Genomic DNA, 21,298 nt, shown 5'->3' on the forward strand with positions numbered 1-21,298 from the left:
TTTTTCAGTTTTTGATTTGTTAAAAAAGTTTGAAATATCCAATAAATGTCGTTCCACTTCATGATTGTGTCCCACTTGTTGTTGATTCTTCACAAAAAAATACAGTTTTATATATTTATGTTTGAAGCCTGAAATGTGGCAAAAGGTCGCAAAGTTCAAGGGGGCCGAATACTTTCGCAAGGCACTGTATTAAAAAAATAAAAAAATAATCACATTTTATTTGTCACATGTGCCTAATACAACATTTTTAGCCCTAAGCCTTTTAAAACTACTGGACGACTGGCATGTTTCAATCTATAGCATGTTGTCATCATCATCTTCAAATGTAAATATTTATTAAGTGAATGTAGAACATTTCATTTCTTTTTGGTCTTCTCTTACATATGCAGTATGTATGCAGTATTGATGACCAATTATTTTAAATACCCATTTACAGGTGGGTGTTAAAACATTGTCGGTAGATAGGGTTATTTATCCAGGTCAAGAGCTTTGAGGTCTTGTGAAAAGCACTATAATTGTTATTTTCGGTTTATTTGGACTGTTGTACCTTGGAGAATGCTTTAAGTAATCTCAGCTATTTCGATTATTGCTTAACACAACGGAAGAAGGTATGCTTGGGCAAACTTTCCGTGTACTGTACATGAAATAGGCCTACCTGTAAAGCACTAGGATTAATACCAATGCACCACACCCTAGCTCGTGACCTACTTTTCAGGTTGCCATTGTAAAGATCTGGCTCAGCTCAAACGTCAGCCTCCTATGAGGATAATCTATGCCCAAATAGGGTAAACAATCATTTGATTGGATCAGTGATCAGACTCTGACCAATCAAAAAAGCTGTCTCCTACCAAGACACAAGAAAGCGCCTTGTTGTAAGGAAGTAGCCTACAATCAAGAAATGTAGAGGAGCAATGATGTGACGGCATCTCTATGCAGCTGGAATGGGTAAGTCCTATTCGTTGCTATAGATCAGTGCTTGACTTGGACTGAAATAGGTGCCATTGCTCATTTTGGGTGTGGGTACTGTTAATATTTAAGTGCAGGAGCTCCACAAACTTTTGAGCAAAAATTCTATAAGAGGAACAGGAACTCAAACAGGAGAAAATCTGAGGTGCCAGTACTCTGCTCAGGTGAGCTACTGCCCAAGTCAAGCACTGCTATTGATTCATTGTATACTTTATTAATGTACAATTTGGAGTGGGCACATGAAGGCAATAATAATAATAATAATAATCAAAGTGATATTGTGAATTAGAATAAAGGTCATACGTTATTTTAAATGTTTGAGTAAACCATCGATGTAGAACCGGAATAAACATTCTACCAACACAAACAAAAAATATACAACCATCTATTTATTTTACACACTATGATGAGCTACTTTAATGAATTAGTATGGGTATGATACATGGATTCAGTGAAACGAAACTAAGGCAGCAATCAGGCTAGTGGATCAGGCTACACATTTAAGAGGTGACATATACCAAATAAAGCACATTTGTGGCCAGTTCTGAATAAGTTAATTATAGCATTCTGAAATGGCTTCAACTTGACATGTAAAAAAATGAACACTTAAAATAATCTCTTTACATTATGATTGATGAAATTAGCTTTGTGATTTAAAATAAATGTAAGTCCTGAAAATAAAGTAATGTATGGAATGCATTTTGAACCAGCAGCTATCGTGTAATAATTTGATTTGATTTGAATAACGCTCGTCAATTCTTTTTTCAGTGTTCGTTTATTCAACTTGTGTACAAAACTGGATGAACATTCTATTCCTGTTTTGAAGTAAGCATATTTTGACAAGCATGTTTTTATATACATTTTGGTTTAATAATGAAATAATCTGTCTGTAAACAATTGTTGGAAAAATGAATTGTGTCATGCACAAAGTAGGTGTCCTAACCGACTTGCCAAAACTATATTTTATTGACAAGAAATTTGTGGAGTGGTTGAAAAACAAGTTTTAATGACTCCAACCTAAGTGTATGTAAACATCCGACTTCAACTGTATCTCATCATTAGAAAGCAAGCGAAACAGCGCCCCTCTGTCTCTGTATGTGTAGCCCATCTATCTGATGCTGTCTGGTCAAAAAGAGTATGACATTGTTGCCACCCGTAGCATTGAATGCAAGGTAAGTCGGTGAGCATTTGGCCTCCCTTGATAAAAAAATAAAAACAACTACAAGTATTAAATAATAGCCAATCAGTGTTGAGCTAAACTGTTAATGGTCCTGGCGCACTAAAAAAAGTGTCAACGGAAGCCCGTTTGGATTTGGCTTCACTTCAATCACATCGAGAGCAATACTTCATTGGCAGAAACTACTTGAATTGTTGCATCTCGTTGTGTTGTTGGATAACTAGCTAAAATTGTATTTTTCCTAAATTAGCCATGGATGGGGATTTGGACTTGTGGTTTTTCTTAATTCTCTGTACTGTCCAATGATTATAACGGCGATTCTGATCCATTCATACATTGTTCCCCTGGCCTGAGAGGATGGACGTACAATATATAGCTAGATGTAGTAGGCTAATATTAACTAGCTAACATTCTCCATAAAAGAAAGGCTAGCGAGCAAGCATTTTAGCCAGGTAGCCTAGGACAACAACAAAAAAAGCATGTACTGTTGGACAGTCATAGACTGTTTCATCAACATGAAAGTGTGGAGGATGGCATTGGTGTTTCTCTACAAGTAGGGTGAGTCAACGTGTTTTTTCTACTTGCGAACACCCACACACAAACACACAACAGAACCATGGACAGCCACATCATTTTTAGCTTACGTTGATTGGAATAAATTGTTTTTGACATTTTTTTTGTTGTCACAGTATTAGACTAAGCATAGGTGATTAGATGATGTTGAATTGGTGCCGGAATACTGGAGGTAGCTCCTGTTTTCTTTGAGACTTGCGGTAACTCGAAAATGTAATTAACGTTAACTTGCTTGACCATGCTGTAGGTCACATAACTGTTTGTTACATGTATTATGCTTTGTGGACTCCACCGGACAGATGTTTCTCTCCGGTTTTGTTTTAAAACTAAGGTGTGGTTTAATTTATTCTGCCACGGTGTCTTCTTATTGTCTCAGCCTTAGGCCTATACAGTACATTCAGAAAGTATTCAGACCCCTTGACTTTTTCCACATTTTGTTACGTTACAGCCTTATCCTAAAATTGATTAAATCGTTTTTTCCCCCTCATCAACCTACACACAACCCCAAAATGACAAAGCAAAAACAGTTTTTTAGCCATTTTTGGGATAGGGATGTCCTTGTCTCATCGCGCACCAGCGACTCCTGTGGCGGGCCGGGCGCAGTGCGCGCTAGCCAAGGTTGCCAGGTGCACAGTGTTTCCTCCAACACATTGGTGCGGCTGGCTTCCGGGTTGGATGCGCTGTGTTAAGAAGCAGTGCGGCTAAGTTGGGTTGTGTATCGGAGGACGCATGACTTTCATCCTTCGTCTCTCCCGAGCCCGTACGGGAGCTGTAGCGATGGGACAAGATAGTAGCTACTACAACAATTTGGACACCACGAAATTGGGGAGAAAAAGGGGGTAAAAATAAAAAAAAAATAAAAAAAGTGTTCTGGAAATATAAAGTTCATAATATTTTATTGATCAAACATTCCAATTGCAAAATTATGCATAAACTATGAGGTGGACTCCAGTTACATACATGTGGTGTGTCATCTTCATCACCACATACTCTGCCAGAGACGCGGCATGGTATCGACGAAGATGCCATAATGTTGACTCATCGAGTTCCTGTGTCTTCACCAAGGCCGTGAATCTCAAGTTCTGCCATCTGTAATACATACGCAACTATATGATAGAGTTTGAACATCTTCATTCAGACCCTTGATTCAGAACCTGGAACACAAATGTTGTGTATTTAAGTCTAAGCTGTTGGGGCGTGGGTTCTAAGCTGACATGTGGAATTGTTTTAAGATGGTCATACTATGGATCATTTAGCTATTTGATTTGGAGTTTTAGGACCTCTTTAGGTTTAAAATATAAAATTGTTTGTAAACTTTTGAATTTGTCCTTTCACTACTATAGCACATAGAAACGCATTGAATAACACATTCATAAATGGCAAAAATGACAGTCCAAAAATAAGTGTCTGTCCTATATATAGGAGATATAAGAAAGCTCAGAACAGAAAATATATAAATATATATAAATATTGTTTTGTACATATTTAAACACTTTTTGGGGAGTAGGCACAAAACTAAGCTTTTTATCCAGTACTTGTTACCTTCAGACAAGTCACTAGCATAAACTGATGGATTTTGATGGGAATGATTTTATTATGTTACTTATATTTAAGCACCGGTGCATCAATAGACTCTAGGGGGTTTTAATGCATGTTTGAACAAGAAAAATTAACTGACTCACTTGGTTCGTATACAGTGTTCAAGAGGAGGAATGAGATCAGTGTCCATACCTTGGCAGCCAGCAGATATTCCTGAGGTACCTACAACTGGACATAAATACCAGAATACAAACTCTTCATGAGGAACACTAACTTGATATTAACTTATGATTAGCGCTGTAAGTCATTAATTTTTCAAGTGAAATACATACGAGTGATACGTGAGATGAATGAATAGAGCCTGATCATTTCACATCAATAACAGAGTTAACCAAATAGCTACAGTACATAGGAAAGGGATGTATCTGTGTCTAGTTCTCTAGCAGATCAAACCAACCCAGATCATCATCATCGGTGATCCATACGTACAGACAGTTAGGCAGATTTCCTCCTGCTGATTGGCTAGGCCGTCGTAGTAGTACAGGTCAAACTCCCCGATCACACACTGGTCACTCAGCAGCTCCTGCACACCAAAGAGCACGCTGAAATGGCTCTCGCTGCACACCACCCAGATAGGGAACTTGGGAGTCTTCAGGTTGGAGCCAACCTTCAAAATGTATCAAACCATACATGATCATTAGAAACAAAAGGCCTCTGGAAATGGAACGTCTTGGTTGAGAAGTGTAGACATTAATACTGTGTTACCTTGCATATATTATAATGTTCAAATGTCACTGCGACCTCTTATTCCCTTGAAGGGTCAGGTTTCCATTGTCTGAATCCAGCTCCATATTGTTGTTGAAGACATTGGACACAGCCTGTCCACACAGCAATAAATTGACAAGCTCCTATGGAATAATAATAAACCAAAATAAATGTCAGGGTGGATTATGTTTAAATTCATACAGTAAACATATAACGTAATACAGTACATCTCCTTCAAAAGTTGAAATTTGGTTGCTTTGACAATCAAACACAATTCAATATCACTTTTGCAATACGGTAAATAGCCTATTAACTTGTCGACAACTTAACAAAGGCAAAGGCAAAGGGTGGCTACTCTGAAGAATCTCAAATATAAAATATATTTTGATTTGTTTAACACTTCTTTTGTTACTACATGATTCCATATGTGTTATTTCATAGTTTCGATGTCTTCACTTCTATTCACAATTTAGAAAATAGTAAAACTAAAGAAAAACCTTTCAATGAGTAGATGTGTCCAAAACTTTGACTGGTGTGTATGTACAGTGCCTTGCGAAAGTATTCGGCCCCCTTGAACTTTGCGACCTTTTGCCACATTTCAGGCTTCAAACATAAAGATATAAAACTGTATTTTTTTGTGAAGAATCAACAACAAGTGGGACACAATCATGAAGTGGAACGACATTTATTGGATATTTCAAACTTTTTTAACAAATCAAAAACTGAAAAATTGGGCGTGCAAAATTATTCAGCCCCTTTACTTTCAGTGCAGCAAACTCTCTCCAGAAGTTCAGTGAGGATCTCTGAATGATCCAATGTTGACCTAAATGACTAATGATGATAAATACAATCCACCTGTGTGTAATCAAGTCTCCGTATAAATGCACCTGCACTGTGATAGTCTCAGAGGTCCGTTAAAAGCGCAGAGAGCATCATGAAGAACAAGGAACACACCAGGCAGGTCCGAGATACTGTTGTGAAGAAGTTTAAAGCCGGATTTGGATACAAAAAGATTTCCCAAGCTTTAAACATCCCAAGGAGCACTGTGCAAGCGATAATATTGAAATGGAAGGAGTATCAGACCACTGCAAATCTACCAAGACCTGGCCGTCCCTCTAAACTTTCAGCTCATACAAGGAGAAGACTGATCAGAGATGCAGCCAAGAGGCCCATGATCACTCTGGATGAACTGCAGAGATCTACAGCTGAGGTGGGAGACTCTGTCCATAGGACAACAATCAGTCGTATATAGCACAAATCTGGCCTTTATGGAAGAGTGGCAAGAAGAAAGCCATTTCTTAAAGATATCCATAAAAAGTGTTGTTTAAAGTTTGCCACAAGCCACCTGGGAGACACACCAAACATGTGGAAGAAGGTGCTCTGGTCAGATGAAACCAAAATTGAACTTTTTGGCAACAATGCAAAACGTTATGTTTGGCGTAAAAGCAACACCCTGAACACACCATCCCCACTGTCAAACATGGTGGTGGCAGCATCATGGTTTGGGCCTGCTTTTCTTCAGCAGGGACAGGGAAGATGGTTAAAATTGATGGGAAGATGGATGGAGCCAAATACAGGACCATTCTGGAAGAAAACCTGATGGAGTCTGCAAAAGACCTGAGACTGGGACGGAGATTTGTCTTCCAACAAGACAATGATCCAAAACATAAAGCAAAATCTACAATGGAATGGTTCAAAAATAAACATATCCAGGTGTTAGAATGGCCAAGTCAAAGTCCAGACCTGAATCCAATCGAGAATCTGTGGAAAGAACTGAAAACTGCTGTTCACAAATGCTCTCCATCCAACCTCACTGAGCTCGAGCTGTTTTGCAAGGAGGAATGGGAAAAAATGTCAGTCTCTCGATGTGCAAAACTGATAGAGACATACCCCAAGCGACTTACAGCTGTAATCGCAGCAAAAGGTGGCGCTACAAAGTATTAACTTAAGGGGGCTGAATAATTTTGCACGCCCAATTTTTGATTTGTTAAAAAAGTTTGAAATATCCAATAAATGTCGTTCCACTTCATGATTGTGTCCCACTTGTTGTTGATTCTTCACAAAAAAATACAGTTTTATATCTTTATGTTTGAAGCCTGAAATGTGGCAAAAGGTCGCAAAGTTCAAGGGGGCCAAATACTTTCGCAAGGCACTGTATGTGTATAATTATTTTATTTTTTACACATATAACTAATTTTTTGGGTAGGCACACAGTGGGAACCACATATGGAGATGATCCGTTCATCTACTCTGCGTCTCACAAAGACACAGCGGTTGGAACCAAAAACCGTCCTGTACTTCCATTAAAAAATGTTTAACCGGTACCGGTTATCTGCAGACGAGTCCCGTGACACTTGTGGGGGTCATAGAACCAAACAGAGAGAACCATTGTGAGAGTCTCCCCCTTCCATAGAGTGTTCGGACGCTACAGACGCTTTGTGAGAAGACTGATTTTCGGGATGTCTCACACACCATCTAGCTCTGCCACCTTTCACTGCTGATGCGAAAGTGCGACATCGGCAGATATGTCTAGATTAAATTTACGGATTTTGATGGAGATTTTTTAAATTATGTTACTTAGATTGACACACCGCTGCATCAATTGACTTTTGTGAAGAAAAATAACCATGGCACACATCTGAATGCACTCACAATGATTCCTTTCGATGATTCCTCACAACAATCTGTTTTCCTGAAATGCATTGTGAAAGCCTAACACCCTAATATCGTATTTTATAACACGCTTTCAAATGATGCCCACCTGACCCAGATTGTGATTTATAATGGAACGTTTCTGGTTTGCGTGAACAGTAATTGTGTGATGGTAAGGATGTAGGGTTGTGTTCCAAACAACTACAACTGTGCTTGCTCTAGTTCCTCAACGACACAGCTAGAAGAGCTCAAAAAAGCTCCCTATAGTCCTAGACTCTTCTTTGAGTCATAAACGTGCATTGAAATTACTGAGGAACTATGCACACTTTGGAGAGGTTTGTCCACTTGGAGACACCAGTTAGTCAGCTCACTCAAACCCTCAAACTCAAAAAGTTTTTGTCTTATGTTGCACCTACCCCATATTTGCCAGCAATATTATTCTCATGTTACTGATTGTATCCAGAGTATATTCAGATTTCGTTAATATTTATGCTTCTGCTATTGTTGTCCTCACCTATTTGGTTGAATAATTTTCCCATCATCTCAAAACAATTGCTACCATGGTTATGCATTTCATAGTTCTTCTGTGAGAAACATTTCAGTTTAGCGCTATCCATATACAGTTGAAGTCAGAAGTTTACATACACTTAGGTTGGAGTCATTAAAACTTCAACCACTCCACAAATTTCTTGTTAACAAACTATAGTTTTGCCAAGTCTGTTAGGACATCTACTTTGTGCATGACACAATTCATTTTTCCAACAATTGTTTACAGACAGATTATTTCACTTTTAATTCACTGTATCACAATTCCAGTGGGTCAGAAGTTTACATACACTAAGTTGACTGTGCCTTTAAACAGCTTGAAAAATTCCAGAAAATGATGTCATGGCTTTAGAAGCTTCTGATAGGCTAGTTGACATCATTTGAGTCAATTGGAGGTGTATCTGTGGATGTATTTCAAGGCCTACCGTAAAACGCAATGCCTCTTTGCTTGACATCATGGGAAAATCAAAAGAAATCAACCAAAACATTGTACACCTCCACAAATCTGGTTCATCCTTGGGAGCAATTTCCAACCGCTTGAATGTACTACGTTCATCTGTACAAACAATAGTACGCAAATATAAACATGATGGGACCAGGCAGCCGTCATACCGCTCAGGAAGGAGACGCATTCTGTCTCCTAGAGATGAACATACTTTGGTGCAAAAAGTGCAAATCAATCCCAGAACAACAGCAAAGGACCACAGTAAAACCAGTCCTATATCGACATAACCTGAAAGGCTGCTCAGCAAGGAAGAAGCCACTGTTCCAAAACCACCATAAAAAAGCCAGACTACGGTTTGCAACTGCACATGGGGACAAAGATCATACTTTTTGGAGAAATGTCCTTTGGTCTGAGGAAACAAAAATAGAACTGTTCGGCCATAATGACCATAGTTATGTTTGGAGGAAAAAGGGGAAGCATCACCTCAAGACATCAGTCAAGAAGTTAAAGCTTGGTCGCAAATGGGTCTTCCAAATGGACAACCGTAAACAATCCCAAGCATACTTCCAGAGTTGTGGCAAAATGGCTTAAGGACAACAAAGTCAAGGTACTGGAGTGGCCATCACAAAGCACTAACCTCAATCCCATAGAAAATGTGTGGGCAGAACTGAAAAAGCGTGTGCGAGCAAGGAGGCCTACAAACCGGACTCAGTTACTGCAGCTCTGTCAGGAGGAATGAGCCCAAATTCACACAACTTATTGTGGGAAGCTTGTGGGAGGCTATCCCAAACGTTTGACCCAAGTTAAACAATTTAAAGGCGATGCTACCAAATACTAATTGAGTCTATGCAAACTTCTGACCCACTGGGAATGTGATGAAAAAAAATAAAAGCTGAAATAAATCATTCTCTACTATTATTGACATTTCACATTCTTACAATAAAGTGTTGATCCTAACTGACCTAAGACAGGGAATTTTTTACTACGATTAAATGTCAGGAATTGTGAAATACTGAGTTTAAATGTATTTGGCTAAGGTGTATGTAAACTTCCGACTTCAACTGTAGGCCAAATCCCACAAGTGCAAAGGGTTAATATACCACATCCACGATTTCCTATGTTTTGGAATTGAAGTATAGAGAGGGTTGAGGTACGTCAGCAAGTCTAGACCATCTGACCCGATGCTTTGGAGGGAGCCCTTTGAGTCATAAACTTTGATCTGATTGGATGCATCATCAAAGACCTGTCAAATGAATATATAGTAAACAAAAATATAAAACACTACATGTAAAGTGTTGGTCCCATGTTCCATGAGCTGAAATAGAAGATCACAGAAATGTTCCATACGCACAGCTTACTCCATCAAAGGTTTGGGACACATTTGTTTACATCCCTGTAAGTGAGCGTTTCTCCTTTGCCAAGATAATCCATCCACCTGACAGGTGTGGCACATCAAGAAGCTGATTAAACAGCATGAACATTACACAGGTGCACCTTGTGCTGGAGACAAAAGGCCATTCTAAAATGTGCAGTTTTGTCACAGAACACAATGCCACAGATGTGTCAATTGGCATGCTGACTGCCAGAATGTCCACCAGAGTTGTTGCCAGAGAATTGAATGTTAATTTATCTACCACAAGCCGCCTCCAACATTGTTTTAGAGAACTTGGCAGAACGTCCAACTGGCCTCACAACCGCAGATCACATGTAACTAAGCCACCCCAGGACCTCCACATCCTGCTTCTTCACCTGCTTGATCATCTGAGACCAGCCCCCAAGACAGCTGATGAAACTGAGTTTGCACAACCACTGAATTTCCGCGCAAACTGTCAGAAACCGTCTCAGGAAAGCTTGTCATCCTCAGCAGGGTTTTGATACGGTGGGCAAACGCTTACCTTCGATGGCCACTGGTACACTGGAGAAGTGTGCTCTTCACGGATGAATCCCGGTTTCAACTTTACTGGACAGATGGCAATATGGCGTCGTGTAGACGAGCGGTTTGCTGACGTCAACGTTGTGAATAGAGTGCCCCATGGTGGCGGTGGGTTTATGGTATGGGAAGGCATACGTTTTCGGACAATGAACACAATTGCATTTTATTGATGGCAATTTGAACGCACAGAGATACCGTGACAAGATCCTGAGGCCCATTGTCGTGCCATTCATTCTCTGTCTTCACCTCATGTTTCAGCATGATAATGCACGGCCTCAAGGATCTGTACACAACTCCTGCAAGATGAAAATGTCCCAGTTCTTCCATGGCCTGCATACTGTACTCACCAGACATGTCACCCATTGAGCATATTTAAGATGCTCTGGTTTGATGTGTACGACAGCGTGTTCCAGTTCCCGCCAATATCCAGCAACTTCATGCAGCCATTGAAGAGGACTGGGACAACATTCCACAGGCCACAATCAACAGCCTGATCAACTCTATGCGCAGGAGATGCATGAGGCAAATAGGGGTCACACCAGATACTGACTGGATTTTTGATCCACAAGGTTTCTGTGACTAACTGATGCATATCTGTAGTCCCAGTCATGTGAAATCCACAGATTTCAATTGATTTATTTCCTTATATAAACTGTAACTCTGTAAAATCTTAGAAATCTTTGCATGTTGCGTTTCTATATTTTTTTGAGTGTAGTTTCTCTACTGAAAAAACGATCAAACTTAGCTCTGTATTATTATCAGCCATCATTCACCTTTCACCGTCTCCTTTCATCTCTTTGGTCGAAAATCCGGTTCGGAGAGCAGTCAAGCCGTGATTGGTCCAAAAACCTGACCAATTGCATTTCAGTGGACTGCTACAGGCTATGTTAATTGTCTTGAATTTCCCTGTTAAAAAGTAAAGTAAGCAGTTGTGAGAGCAAATTGGTCATTGGGGAGCAAACTGGAAAATTGGTGTGATGGGAGAGAGAAGACATCCCTGTGGGGAGTCGGGATGTGGCGTATTTATGAAAGTGCAGTAAAGTCTTGACATAAAGTAAGTATTTCTTCAGGTGAACAAAAATCTCTACTCTCTAATTAATTGTGGAAATGCAGTTCTCTCGCTCAGTCACACTAGCAAGATCAAAAGATAATTTGCACGCACCACACTGGCCTGTCCTCTGCTCGCCACATTTCTTCTCTAGACTCAAGTGTTTGCTCGAGCAATTATGTTTCATCTTGCTCGCGTGTGCCATCTCGCGCCAGTTAGACTTTTGAGCCATAGAAAAGTGCCTGATATTCTAACAGGCTGACCACACCGCTCGTGTCGTGTGCGCCAGTGTTGCGAAATAAATTTTAAAATCCATGTTATTCAATTATTGCGCCAACGAGCGTCTGCGTTGCCAAGGGCTAAAATAGATAAAAATCAGTTCTATTTCTGATGCAGATCGCGCTGCAAGTCCTGCCTCTCCCATATCCTCATTGGTTTAGAGAAGCAGGTACCCACGTGCCATCTCCTCATTGGTTATACCCACGTGGGTGATGGAAAGACATCTGTTTTGCCAGTCGTTGTGGTAATACTATGAAAGTTTAGATGTCAATCACCATATAAATTAAAAGATGAAAAATCCTGGAAGGAGGAGAGATGACTGGAAACGGTTGACGGTTTTATGTGTGGATTAATTGTTGGAGTAGAGGGCCTTGTGCATTTCAGGTAAAATAACAACTCAATGTTTATATCCCAGGACAAATTAGCTAGCAACAGCAAGCTAGCTAAATAGGACAAATTAGCTAGCAAGTGCAAGCTAACTAGCTAAATTGCCATACATGTTTAATGCTTTTCGACCTGTCCCCAAGTTAATGTAATTGGTTCAGATTTTGTTGTGATATTTTAAGCTGCATGTCGTGATCGCGTTTGGTGTAGGGGGACAAAATATATTTATGCACAATGGCACACAATGGCTTACGATGGCGCAGGCGCGCAGCCGGTTAGGGTTCTGTGTAAGAATTTATTTGTGTTGATTCAGCTGCGGGGATCGGGGCACCACCAGTACAGAGCTTGCTCAGGAATGGCAGCAGGCAGGTGTGAGTGCATCAGCATGCACAGTGAGGCGAAGACTTTTGGAGGATGGCCTGGTGTCAAGAAGGGCAGCAAAGAAGCCACTTCTCTCCAGGAAAACATCAGGGACAGACTGATATTCTGCAAAAGGTACAGGGATTTGACTGCTGAAGACTGGGGTAAAGTAATTTTCTCTGAATCCCCTTTCCGATTGTTTGGGGCATCCGGAAAAAAGCTTGTCCAGAGAAGACAAGGTGAGCTCTACCATCAGTCCTGTGTCATGCCAACAGTAAAGCATCCTGAGACCATTCATGTGTGGGGTTGCTTCTCAGCCAAGGGAGTGGGCTCACTCACAATTTTGCCTAAGAACACAGCCATGAATAAAGAATGGTACCAACACATCCTCCGAGAGCAACTTCTCCCAACCATCCAGGAACAGTTTGGTGACAAACACTGCCTTTTCCAGCATGATGGAGCACCTTGTCATAAGGCAAAAGTGATAACTAAGTGGCTCGGGGAACAAAACATTGATATTTTGGGTCCATGGCCAGGAAACTCCCCAGACCTTAATCCCATTGAGTACTTGTGGTCAATCCTCAAGAGGCGGGTGGACAAACAAAAACCCACAAATTCTGACAAACTTCAAGCATTGATTTTACAAGAATGGTCTGCCATCAGTCAGGATGTGGCCCAGAAGTTAATTGACAGCATACCAGGGTGGATTGCAGAGGTCTTAAAAAAGAAGGGTCAACACTGCAAATATTGACTCTTTGCATCAACTTCATGTAATTGTCAATTGCTGTGGATTGTGTAGCCCAATCACAAGGCATGTCTACATGCAGCCAAAACAGGCCTTAAAATACAATCACAGGTTGGAAAGCAAATGGATTCTGATGAAAAGAGAAGACTAATCTGTCTGTAGGCTACCAAATACAGTGATTCAGAAAGTATTCACACACCGTGACTTGTTCCACAGCCTAAATTTAAAATGGATAAAATGTTGATTGTGTCACTGGCCTACACACAATATCCATAATGTCAAAGTGCAATGGATGTTTTTAGAAATGTTTTCTGAAAAGCATGGTGAAGTTATTAATTACACTTTGGATGGGTTATCAATACACCCAGTCACTAAAAAGATACAGTCGTCCTTCCTCACTCACTAGCCGGAGAGGAAGGAAATCGCTCAGGGATTTCATCATGAGGCCAACTGTGATTTTAAAACAGTCAGAGTTTCATGGTTATAAAATAATAAAATTGAAGATGGATCAACAACATTGTAGTTATTACTCCACAATACTAACCAAAGTGACAGAGTGAAAAAAAGGAAGTCTACAGAATAAAAATATTCCAAAACATTCATCCTGTTTGCAACAAGGCACTAAAGTAATACTGCAAAAAATGTGGCAAAGTTTTTTACTTTTTGTCCTGCATACAAAGTGATATGTTTGGGGCAAATCCTATACAACACATCACTAAGTACCCACTCTTCATATTTTCAAACATGGGGGTGGCTGCATCATTTTATGTGTATGCTTTTCATTGACAATGACTAGGGAGTTTTTTTAGAATAAAAATAAATGTAATAGAGCTAAGCACAGGCTAAATTCTAGAGGAAAACCTGGTTCAGTCTGTTTTCCAACAGACACTGGCAAACAAATTCACCTTTCAGCAGGACAATAACCTAAAACACAAGGCCAAATGTACAGTTGCTTACCAAGACGGCATTGTATGGCAAGACTTGAAAATGTCTGTCTATCAATGATCAACAACCAACTTGACAGAGCTTGAAGAATTTTTTAAATAATAATGTACAAATATTGTACAATTCGGGTGTGCAAAGCTCTTAGTGGTGGAAAAAGTACCAAATTGTCATACTTGAGTAAAAGTAAAGATATTTTCTATTAAGGTGACTCAAGTAAAAGTGAAAGTCACCCAGTAAAAAGTTGGTGAAACTGAAAGTCACCCAGTACTACTTGAGTATAATTTTAAAGGTATTTGGTTTTAAATATACTTAAGTATCAAAAGTAAAAGTATAAATAATTTCACATTTCTTATATTGTGTAAACGGCACAGGGGCACACAACAACACTCAGACATTATTTACAAATGAAGCATTTGTGTTTAGTGAGTCCGCCAGATCAGAGACAGTAGGGATGACAAGGGATGTTCTCTTGATAAGTGTGTGTGAATTGGACAAAAAAAATATTTAGGAATGTAGTGGAGTAAAAGTAGTCAAACATATAAATAGTAAAGTACAGATACCCCCCCCCCCCCCCAAAAAAAATGACTTAAGAAAAAATGAACATCTGCTGTTCTGCCCCTGAACAAGGCAGTTAACCTACTGTTCCTAGGCCGCCATTGAAAATAAGAATTTGTTCTTAACTGACTTGCCTAGTTAAAAAAAAATTAAGTAAAATACTACTTAAGTACTTTACACCACTGAGAAACTTACCCAGAAACCCTCACAGCTGTTATCGCTGCCAAAGGTTATTCTAACATGTATTGATTCAGGTGTGTGAATACTTATGTAAAATATATATGTCTGTATTTAATTTTCAATACATTTGCAACAATTTAAAAAAAACTGTTTTAATTTTTTTATTTTGGAGTATTGTGTGTAGATGGGCATGAAATAAAATCAATTTAATGCATTTTGAATTCAGGCTGTAACACAACAAAATGTGGAATAAGTCAAATGTGTATGAATACTGTCTGAATGCACTATATATATTTTAGATATAGGCTACCTTAATTTAAATTACCACATTTTCATGAATTTGATTATATAATCTTGAAGTATAGGGGAAAAAAACTACCAGGGAAGCATACAGCAAAAACTAAACAATTTGGTGTGTCTCTCTTTTCTATTTCAGTAATATTTTATTCACAATGAGCCATTCAATGGAATCTGCAACTCAGATCAAAAAGTGGACGAAGGAAGAAGTTCATCAGTGGTTGACGACGCAGGTTAACATTCACCACATATATGCAGACAAGTTGCTAGAAGAGGAGGTATCAGGGGAAGACCTAGAATACTTCCAAAAGAAGGATCTTCTGGATCTGAACATAAAACATGGTCCGGCTGTGAAAATTGTGTCAATGCTTGAGGATTTGAAGAGTGGATTACAGCATAAATCACAATTTCCTGCATACATCAAGAAATGGACACCAGAACAAGTTTGTCAGTGGTTAAGGGAAAAGGCGAAGGTATACCACCAATATGTAGAGCGGATTTTGGAAGAGGAAGTGTCAGGCAATTGCCTGTTTTGCTTCAAAAAGAATGATCTTGTGGAACTAGGCATTAAACATGGTCCTGCTGTTAAAATAATTGGCATGCTAGAAAAGTTAAACAATGGACCAGAGCCTATATTACAACCCCCCACACACATCAACGGTGACCAAGAAAATCTACAGAAAACACCTGAGAAGCAAGTAGAACTATGTCAAGTTCTACCAGTTCAGACTGTATCCCCCATGAAGAGCGAACCAAACACAGAAGAGCTCAAAATAGTGGAACCATCAGGGAAAACGGTTACACGAAAGAAGGAAGAACCAAAACCACAGGCCATGGTTGCAGAAAAGTTACCGTCCAAGGTAGGGGTTGTGTAGCATCTTGCTTATTTAATGAGGTACGCTTCTCTCGCACACACACACACACACACTCAACATACAGTAAGTCCTTGGTTAGTAAAGCAGGTTATATTTGCAAATTAAACACAACAATACATGTGTGTGGCAGCAAACCATTACCATTTTGATTGACTTCTCGGCCCCCCAAAAAAACATTTAAAACGAACCCTATTTCATTCCCACAGATCTCAAGCACGCCAAGTTCCCTTACCTTGCTCCAGAATACCCTTGACGACTTACATCAGGACGAGTTTAAACGCTTTAAGTCTTCTCTGAAAGACCTAAAACTGAACGGATATAGATCGATTGCACGGTGTCACTTGGAAGACAGCAAGACCCGCACAGAAGTAGCGGACTCGATGACAAAGCACTATGAGGAAGAGGCATTAAATGTCACTCTTCAGATTCTAGAGAGAATCGAACACAATGAACTGGCTGCCCGTCTGAAAAGGGATATGGGTAAGTGAAACAATATTCAGTCAAATGAGTCTTTGAATCTCAATCACAGCCAATTAACATTGGACTTGTATTAATACAATATAACTGTTTTTAGGTTAAAAAGTCATAATTGTCAATTTGTCACAAACAAGACCATCAGTAATATTTGTTAGGATCACCAGTAATTGATTTAGTTTTGTAATTATTTCTTCAGGTCCACAAATGATGACCGCACAGGACCCCAAAAAGGATTTGAGGAGAGAGACCAATCAGGGTGATAAATTGAAAAACATGTTAACTTGTGGAGGAAATATGATGGACTACTATGATCAATTCGTTATTGTTGTGAACAAGTGTCACAGTGAGCAAATAGAACATCTACAGTTTCTGAGCAAGTTGAAATTGTTTTGTGTCCTGGACTTTGATCCTGACTCTGCAGCTCCTGGTGGCGTATGCAGTTCATACAGAGAATCAAGAGTGGCAAATCTCCATCTCCCAGCCCAATTCCAAGGCGAACCAAATGTTGTGATAAAAAATCTCAACCTGTATAAGCAGACCAGCTGGGTGTTTTGTAATGGGAGGCATGACCTTGACAGGGAATCGGATAGACAGCTGGACTACAAAGACTGGTTCAGGGGAAAACGCAGAGAGATTGAGCATATGGTTTCATTCATTTGCAAACCTGAAGTTCTTCCAAATGGAAGAACTCTTGTCATATTTCTTCTACTGTCACCTGTAACTGATAGAGATCCTGTCTTTGATACTTTCCTGGCATTCTACTCACATGCCGAGGAAAGCATTGTGAGTATTTGTGAATCTAGGAGCACATTTGAGAAATGGAAAGACTTGATACAGGAGAAATGTGAGTCTGACATCACCAGGCAATCAATATTTGAACTAACACTTGGTGAAGTCAATGGTACTATAATGTCACTTGGACCACACAATCAGCCATCAGGAAGACTCCTTCCATCTTCTGACTCTAGCACTGTTGTTCTCCAACAAAAGGATGAAGACCGGATGACAGCTCTAGACATTTTGTGTCAGAATGAATGTGAGAAAGTCTATGATGAAAATTGCACAGAGTTTCAAGACTTCAAAATTAAAGTTGAAGAGGAGTTCTACAGAGGGGGTAAAGTCAACTGGTGGAACTTCTATTTTTGTGAGAAACCCAAAGCAAAGCCTTTCATTAGAAGAGACAAATATGACAATCTGAAAAAGATGGTGAAATATCAAGATCCCAAAACCACATGTGTTTTGCTGAATTTGTTCCACCACCCAGGTTGCGGAGGCACCACCTTAGCCATGCATGTTATGTGGGATTTACGCAGAGAGTTCCGATGTGCTGTGTTGAAGGACAATACATTACCAAAAGCTGAAGTGGCTTTTCAAGTCAAAAACCTAATGAGGCTCGGGAGCCAGAAATGCACACCAGTTCTGCTGTTAGTAGATGACTCAAAGGAAGCAGAGAACACACAAGCTCTCCAGAACTGCATTCGCCAAGCTTTTGAAGAGGAAAACACAAGCAGAACTGTAGAAGATTCATCAAACTCAAAAGTCATTATTGTGAGTTGTGTTCGTTGCCATAACCCTGAGGACCAGTTCAAACACTGCTCAACAAACAGACTGCAGATAACTGCTAAACTGACCAAAAAGGAACAAGATGATTTTGAGGAAAAACTGGTGGAACTTAAAGAAAGTCATGAAAAACCTGAAAACTTCTACAGTTTTATGATCATGAAGAGTAACTTTGACAAGAAGTACATAGCTGGTGTTGTGAGCAACACTCTGAAGGACTTGGACATGAGCACAAAGAAAGCTCAACTCCTTGCTTTCTTAGCACTGTTGAACTCATATGATGCAGAATCAGACATATCTATGTCTCTCTGTGAGGAATTTTTGGGGATGAAAAGTTTGCGAATGGCTTACTGGGGTGAAGATCGTGTACTTGACAGAATGGAGCCTTACTCCAATTTGCTAAAACAATTAAATGTTGAGGAACGTGGAGGATACAAAGCAATTCGAATCCTTCATCATGATATAGCCTCTGCATGTCTTGAAGAGTTGGACAGACGCTACAACATTAAACGGAGTGAAATAACCTTGGACATGCTGCACTGTGATATATTGTTCAAACCCTGTGTAGTAAAAGACACCCTCATGCTAACAATTCAACGTGTGCTAGTTGAAAGGCAGCGCAAAAAAGTTGGAGCGACTCATTTTTCTCCATTGATAGAAAAGATTCACAGTCAAGAGGGAGGACAAAACATCCGAGACATCTTTGTGAAAGCATCTTCCCGGTTTGTTACAAGGGCATCTATTCCTCAAGCTCTTGCAAGGTATCTCTACCTCTATGAGCAAGATTTTCCCCAAGCACTCATTTGGGCAGTAAAGGCCATGGGCGTCAAAGAAAACTCATACACAGCTGATACAGTTGGACAGGTTTACAAAAGTAATCTTAAACACAATATTCAGAGTGAAAAGCTAAAGACTCCACTCAAGCCAGAGGACTTTGAGACTAACCTAAAGATAGCACAAAAAGCCTCAAATGCCTTTCAAATGGCTCAAAAGCTGGCCATGAAGAATGAAACGGAAGAGCAAACTGATGAAAATCTCACAAAAACACCCTACAACACCTCTGGTTATGTGGGAGAGATGGAAACTACACTGACAGTCTTTGAAATGATAAGCAACCTGCCATTCTTTGAAGGTACTGATAAAGTGAAAAGGATGTACATGCAGAGCTTTCTGAAAGGAACATTACCCATCAAACATGTGCCCAAAGAAGATAACGAAATCAACAGTAAATATGTTGATATTATCAAAGAACATACACAATTTCTCCTTGCTTTGAAACCTCAGGTCAAGGAAGTTTTTGAATTCTTCAATGGTTACTTCACATACATAAAAGGAAACAATACAGGAGAGCTTGAATCATTGAATCAGAAGAAAATCTCTGATCATTTCACCAGATACATAACACTGGTCTGCTCTTCCCCAGCGGAAATATTTAAAGAACGAGCGGACAAACCTGAACTCAGATTAAGCGTGGATATTGAAGAGCATAGGATGTTTCTGGAGGAAAATAATGCAGACACCTTTGCAGGGATACTTGCAAAGTTGCATCAAAAGATCGACAAGACTGCAGAGGAAGTGGAAAAAATCACAGAATGCTACACATTCCTGCGCCAGAATTCTGTGCAAAATAGAAAAGTAGAAACCAATTTCATTTTGGTAAATATAATTCTCCACACACTGAAGCCAAGATCTAAACACGTGAAGAGACACAATGAACTCAGTGATATTCTTAAGAAAACATTGCAAGATATAGGATTGCAACATCCCTACCCAGAGCCATACTATCTGGCTTTGTTGTTGCTTTGGCCAGATTCAAATGCAGAAGACACCAATATAAGGGCATATGTTAACTCACTTGGGAAGTCATCCCACAGGCAAATGTCTTATTTGTTGAGAAAGAGCAGCACCATTGCTCACTTCTACTTGGGTCCAAAAAAAGGATTACAAAGACTTGTAACTAAACCCAAACTTGATGAGTGTTTTTCACGCCTACCACGTGCTGATTTGGCCCAACTTTGGCGGAGTGGAAACATTTTTAAGGAGAGGGAAATCGTTGACCGTCTCTATAGGGTCAATGGAACCGTTGAGCAATCAGAACTTTATGCCAATTATGGCAAACTCAAAATCCCAGTTCGGCCAGCCTATCTGGGTGGAATAAGAAGTGGTTTCAGCACTGAAAAGGTGTCGTTCTTCTTAGGATTTGCCATAGATGGACCACTTGCGTACGATATCAAGTATGAATAGGCTATGAGAAGCCCATGTTAAAAAGGCCTCAATGATTCAACTGTATGTTGCGGTCCAAGAGTGTGGGCCATGGGGGAAGTATGGATTAACCACAACCTGACAATCAAAAAAACAAGACAACCATCTACAAAACACATTTGCTTAATGGAGGCATGGATAATCAATGCCAGAAACCCACTGAAAGAAAACAAATCAGTCAGAAGAAGAAGAAGAAGTCCAAGCATGTGGTGGAAAGCAGACCAGTGTCTACAGTCTACACACAGGCTGGATAACATCAGAGAGGTGACATGCAGCGGCCGAGACCTCCAAATGGTTATCAGCCACATCCGAAAGGCTGGCCTCAGAGAATAGCGCAGCTACCCTACTCGCTACAGGGATACTACACAGCAAGAGCTGGATGGACTAGTGTTGTATCAAGACGGGATCGTCATCCCAGCTTCACAGGAAGAAGATGTTCTACAACCGATACACAAAGGTCACATGGGGCTGACAAAGTGCCAGAGAAAGGCCCAAGATGTCTGTGTGGTTGCCGGGCATCAGCACCCACAAAGCAAGAAAAGTGACATCATGCAAGTTCTGTAAACCAACTCAAAAGAGAGGGCCACTTGTTACGACACCTTTATCTAAAAGGTCTGTGTCAGAAGATCACGGTTGACCTGTGTGAGCAATAGAGGGCAAGAAATACCTTGAAGTGGTGGAATACTTCTCCAGAGACATAGACCATCTACCAACTACCACAAGTGAGATGGGGGA

General features: G+C 40.0%; 1 protein-coding gene across 1 annotated transcript; it reads left to right on the top strand.

Annotated features, from left to right (window-relative positions):
• Positions 1–915: 915 nt before the first annotated feature.
• LOC139415178 (sterile alpha motif domain-containing protein 9-like) lies at positions 916–21,118 on the top strand. The gene is made up of 4 exons (XM_071163069.1): positions 916–945; positions 15,529–16,249; positions 16,471–16,744; positions 16,938–21,118. Exons 2-4 carry the CDS (start codon positions 15,545–15,547, stop codon positions 20,543–20,545), a joined length of 4,587 nt encoding a protein of 1,528 aa, XP_071019170.1. The 5' UTR covers positions 916–945; positions 15,529–15,544; the 3' UTR covers positions 20,546–21,118.
• Positions 21,119–21,298: the final 180 nt, after the last annotated feature.

The sequence above is a fragment of the Oncorhynchus clarkii genome, chromosome 1 (assembly GCF_045791955.1).
Source record: "Oncorhynchus clarkii lewisi isolate Uvic-CL-2024 chromosome 1, UVic_Ocla_1.0, whole genome shotgun sequence".
Lineage (NCBI taxonomy): Eukaryota > Metazoa > Chordata > Actinopteri > Salmoniformes > Salmonidae > Oncorhynchus > Oncorhynchus clarkii.

Excerpts from the sequence above, each read along its gene's own strand:
- LOC139415178 (XM_071163069.1), top strand. The coding sequence starts at position 15,545 with ATGAGCCATTCAATGGAATCTGCAACTCAGATCAAAAAGTGGACGAAG. Across the intron at positions 16,250-16,470 it reads CAGAAAAGTTACCGTCCAAG|ATCTCAAGCACGCCAAGTTC; the intron begins GTAGGGGTTGTG and ends TCATTCCCACAG. Across the intron at positions 16,745-16,937 it reads CCGTCTGAAAAGGGATATGG|GTCCACAAATGATGACCGCA; the intron begins GTAAGTGAAACA and ends TTATTTCTTCAG.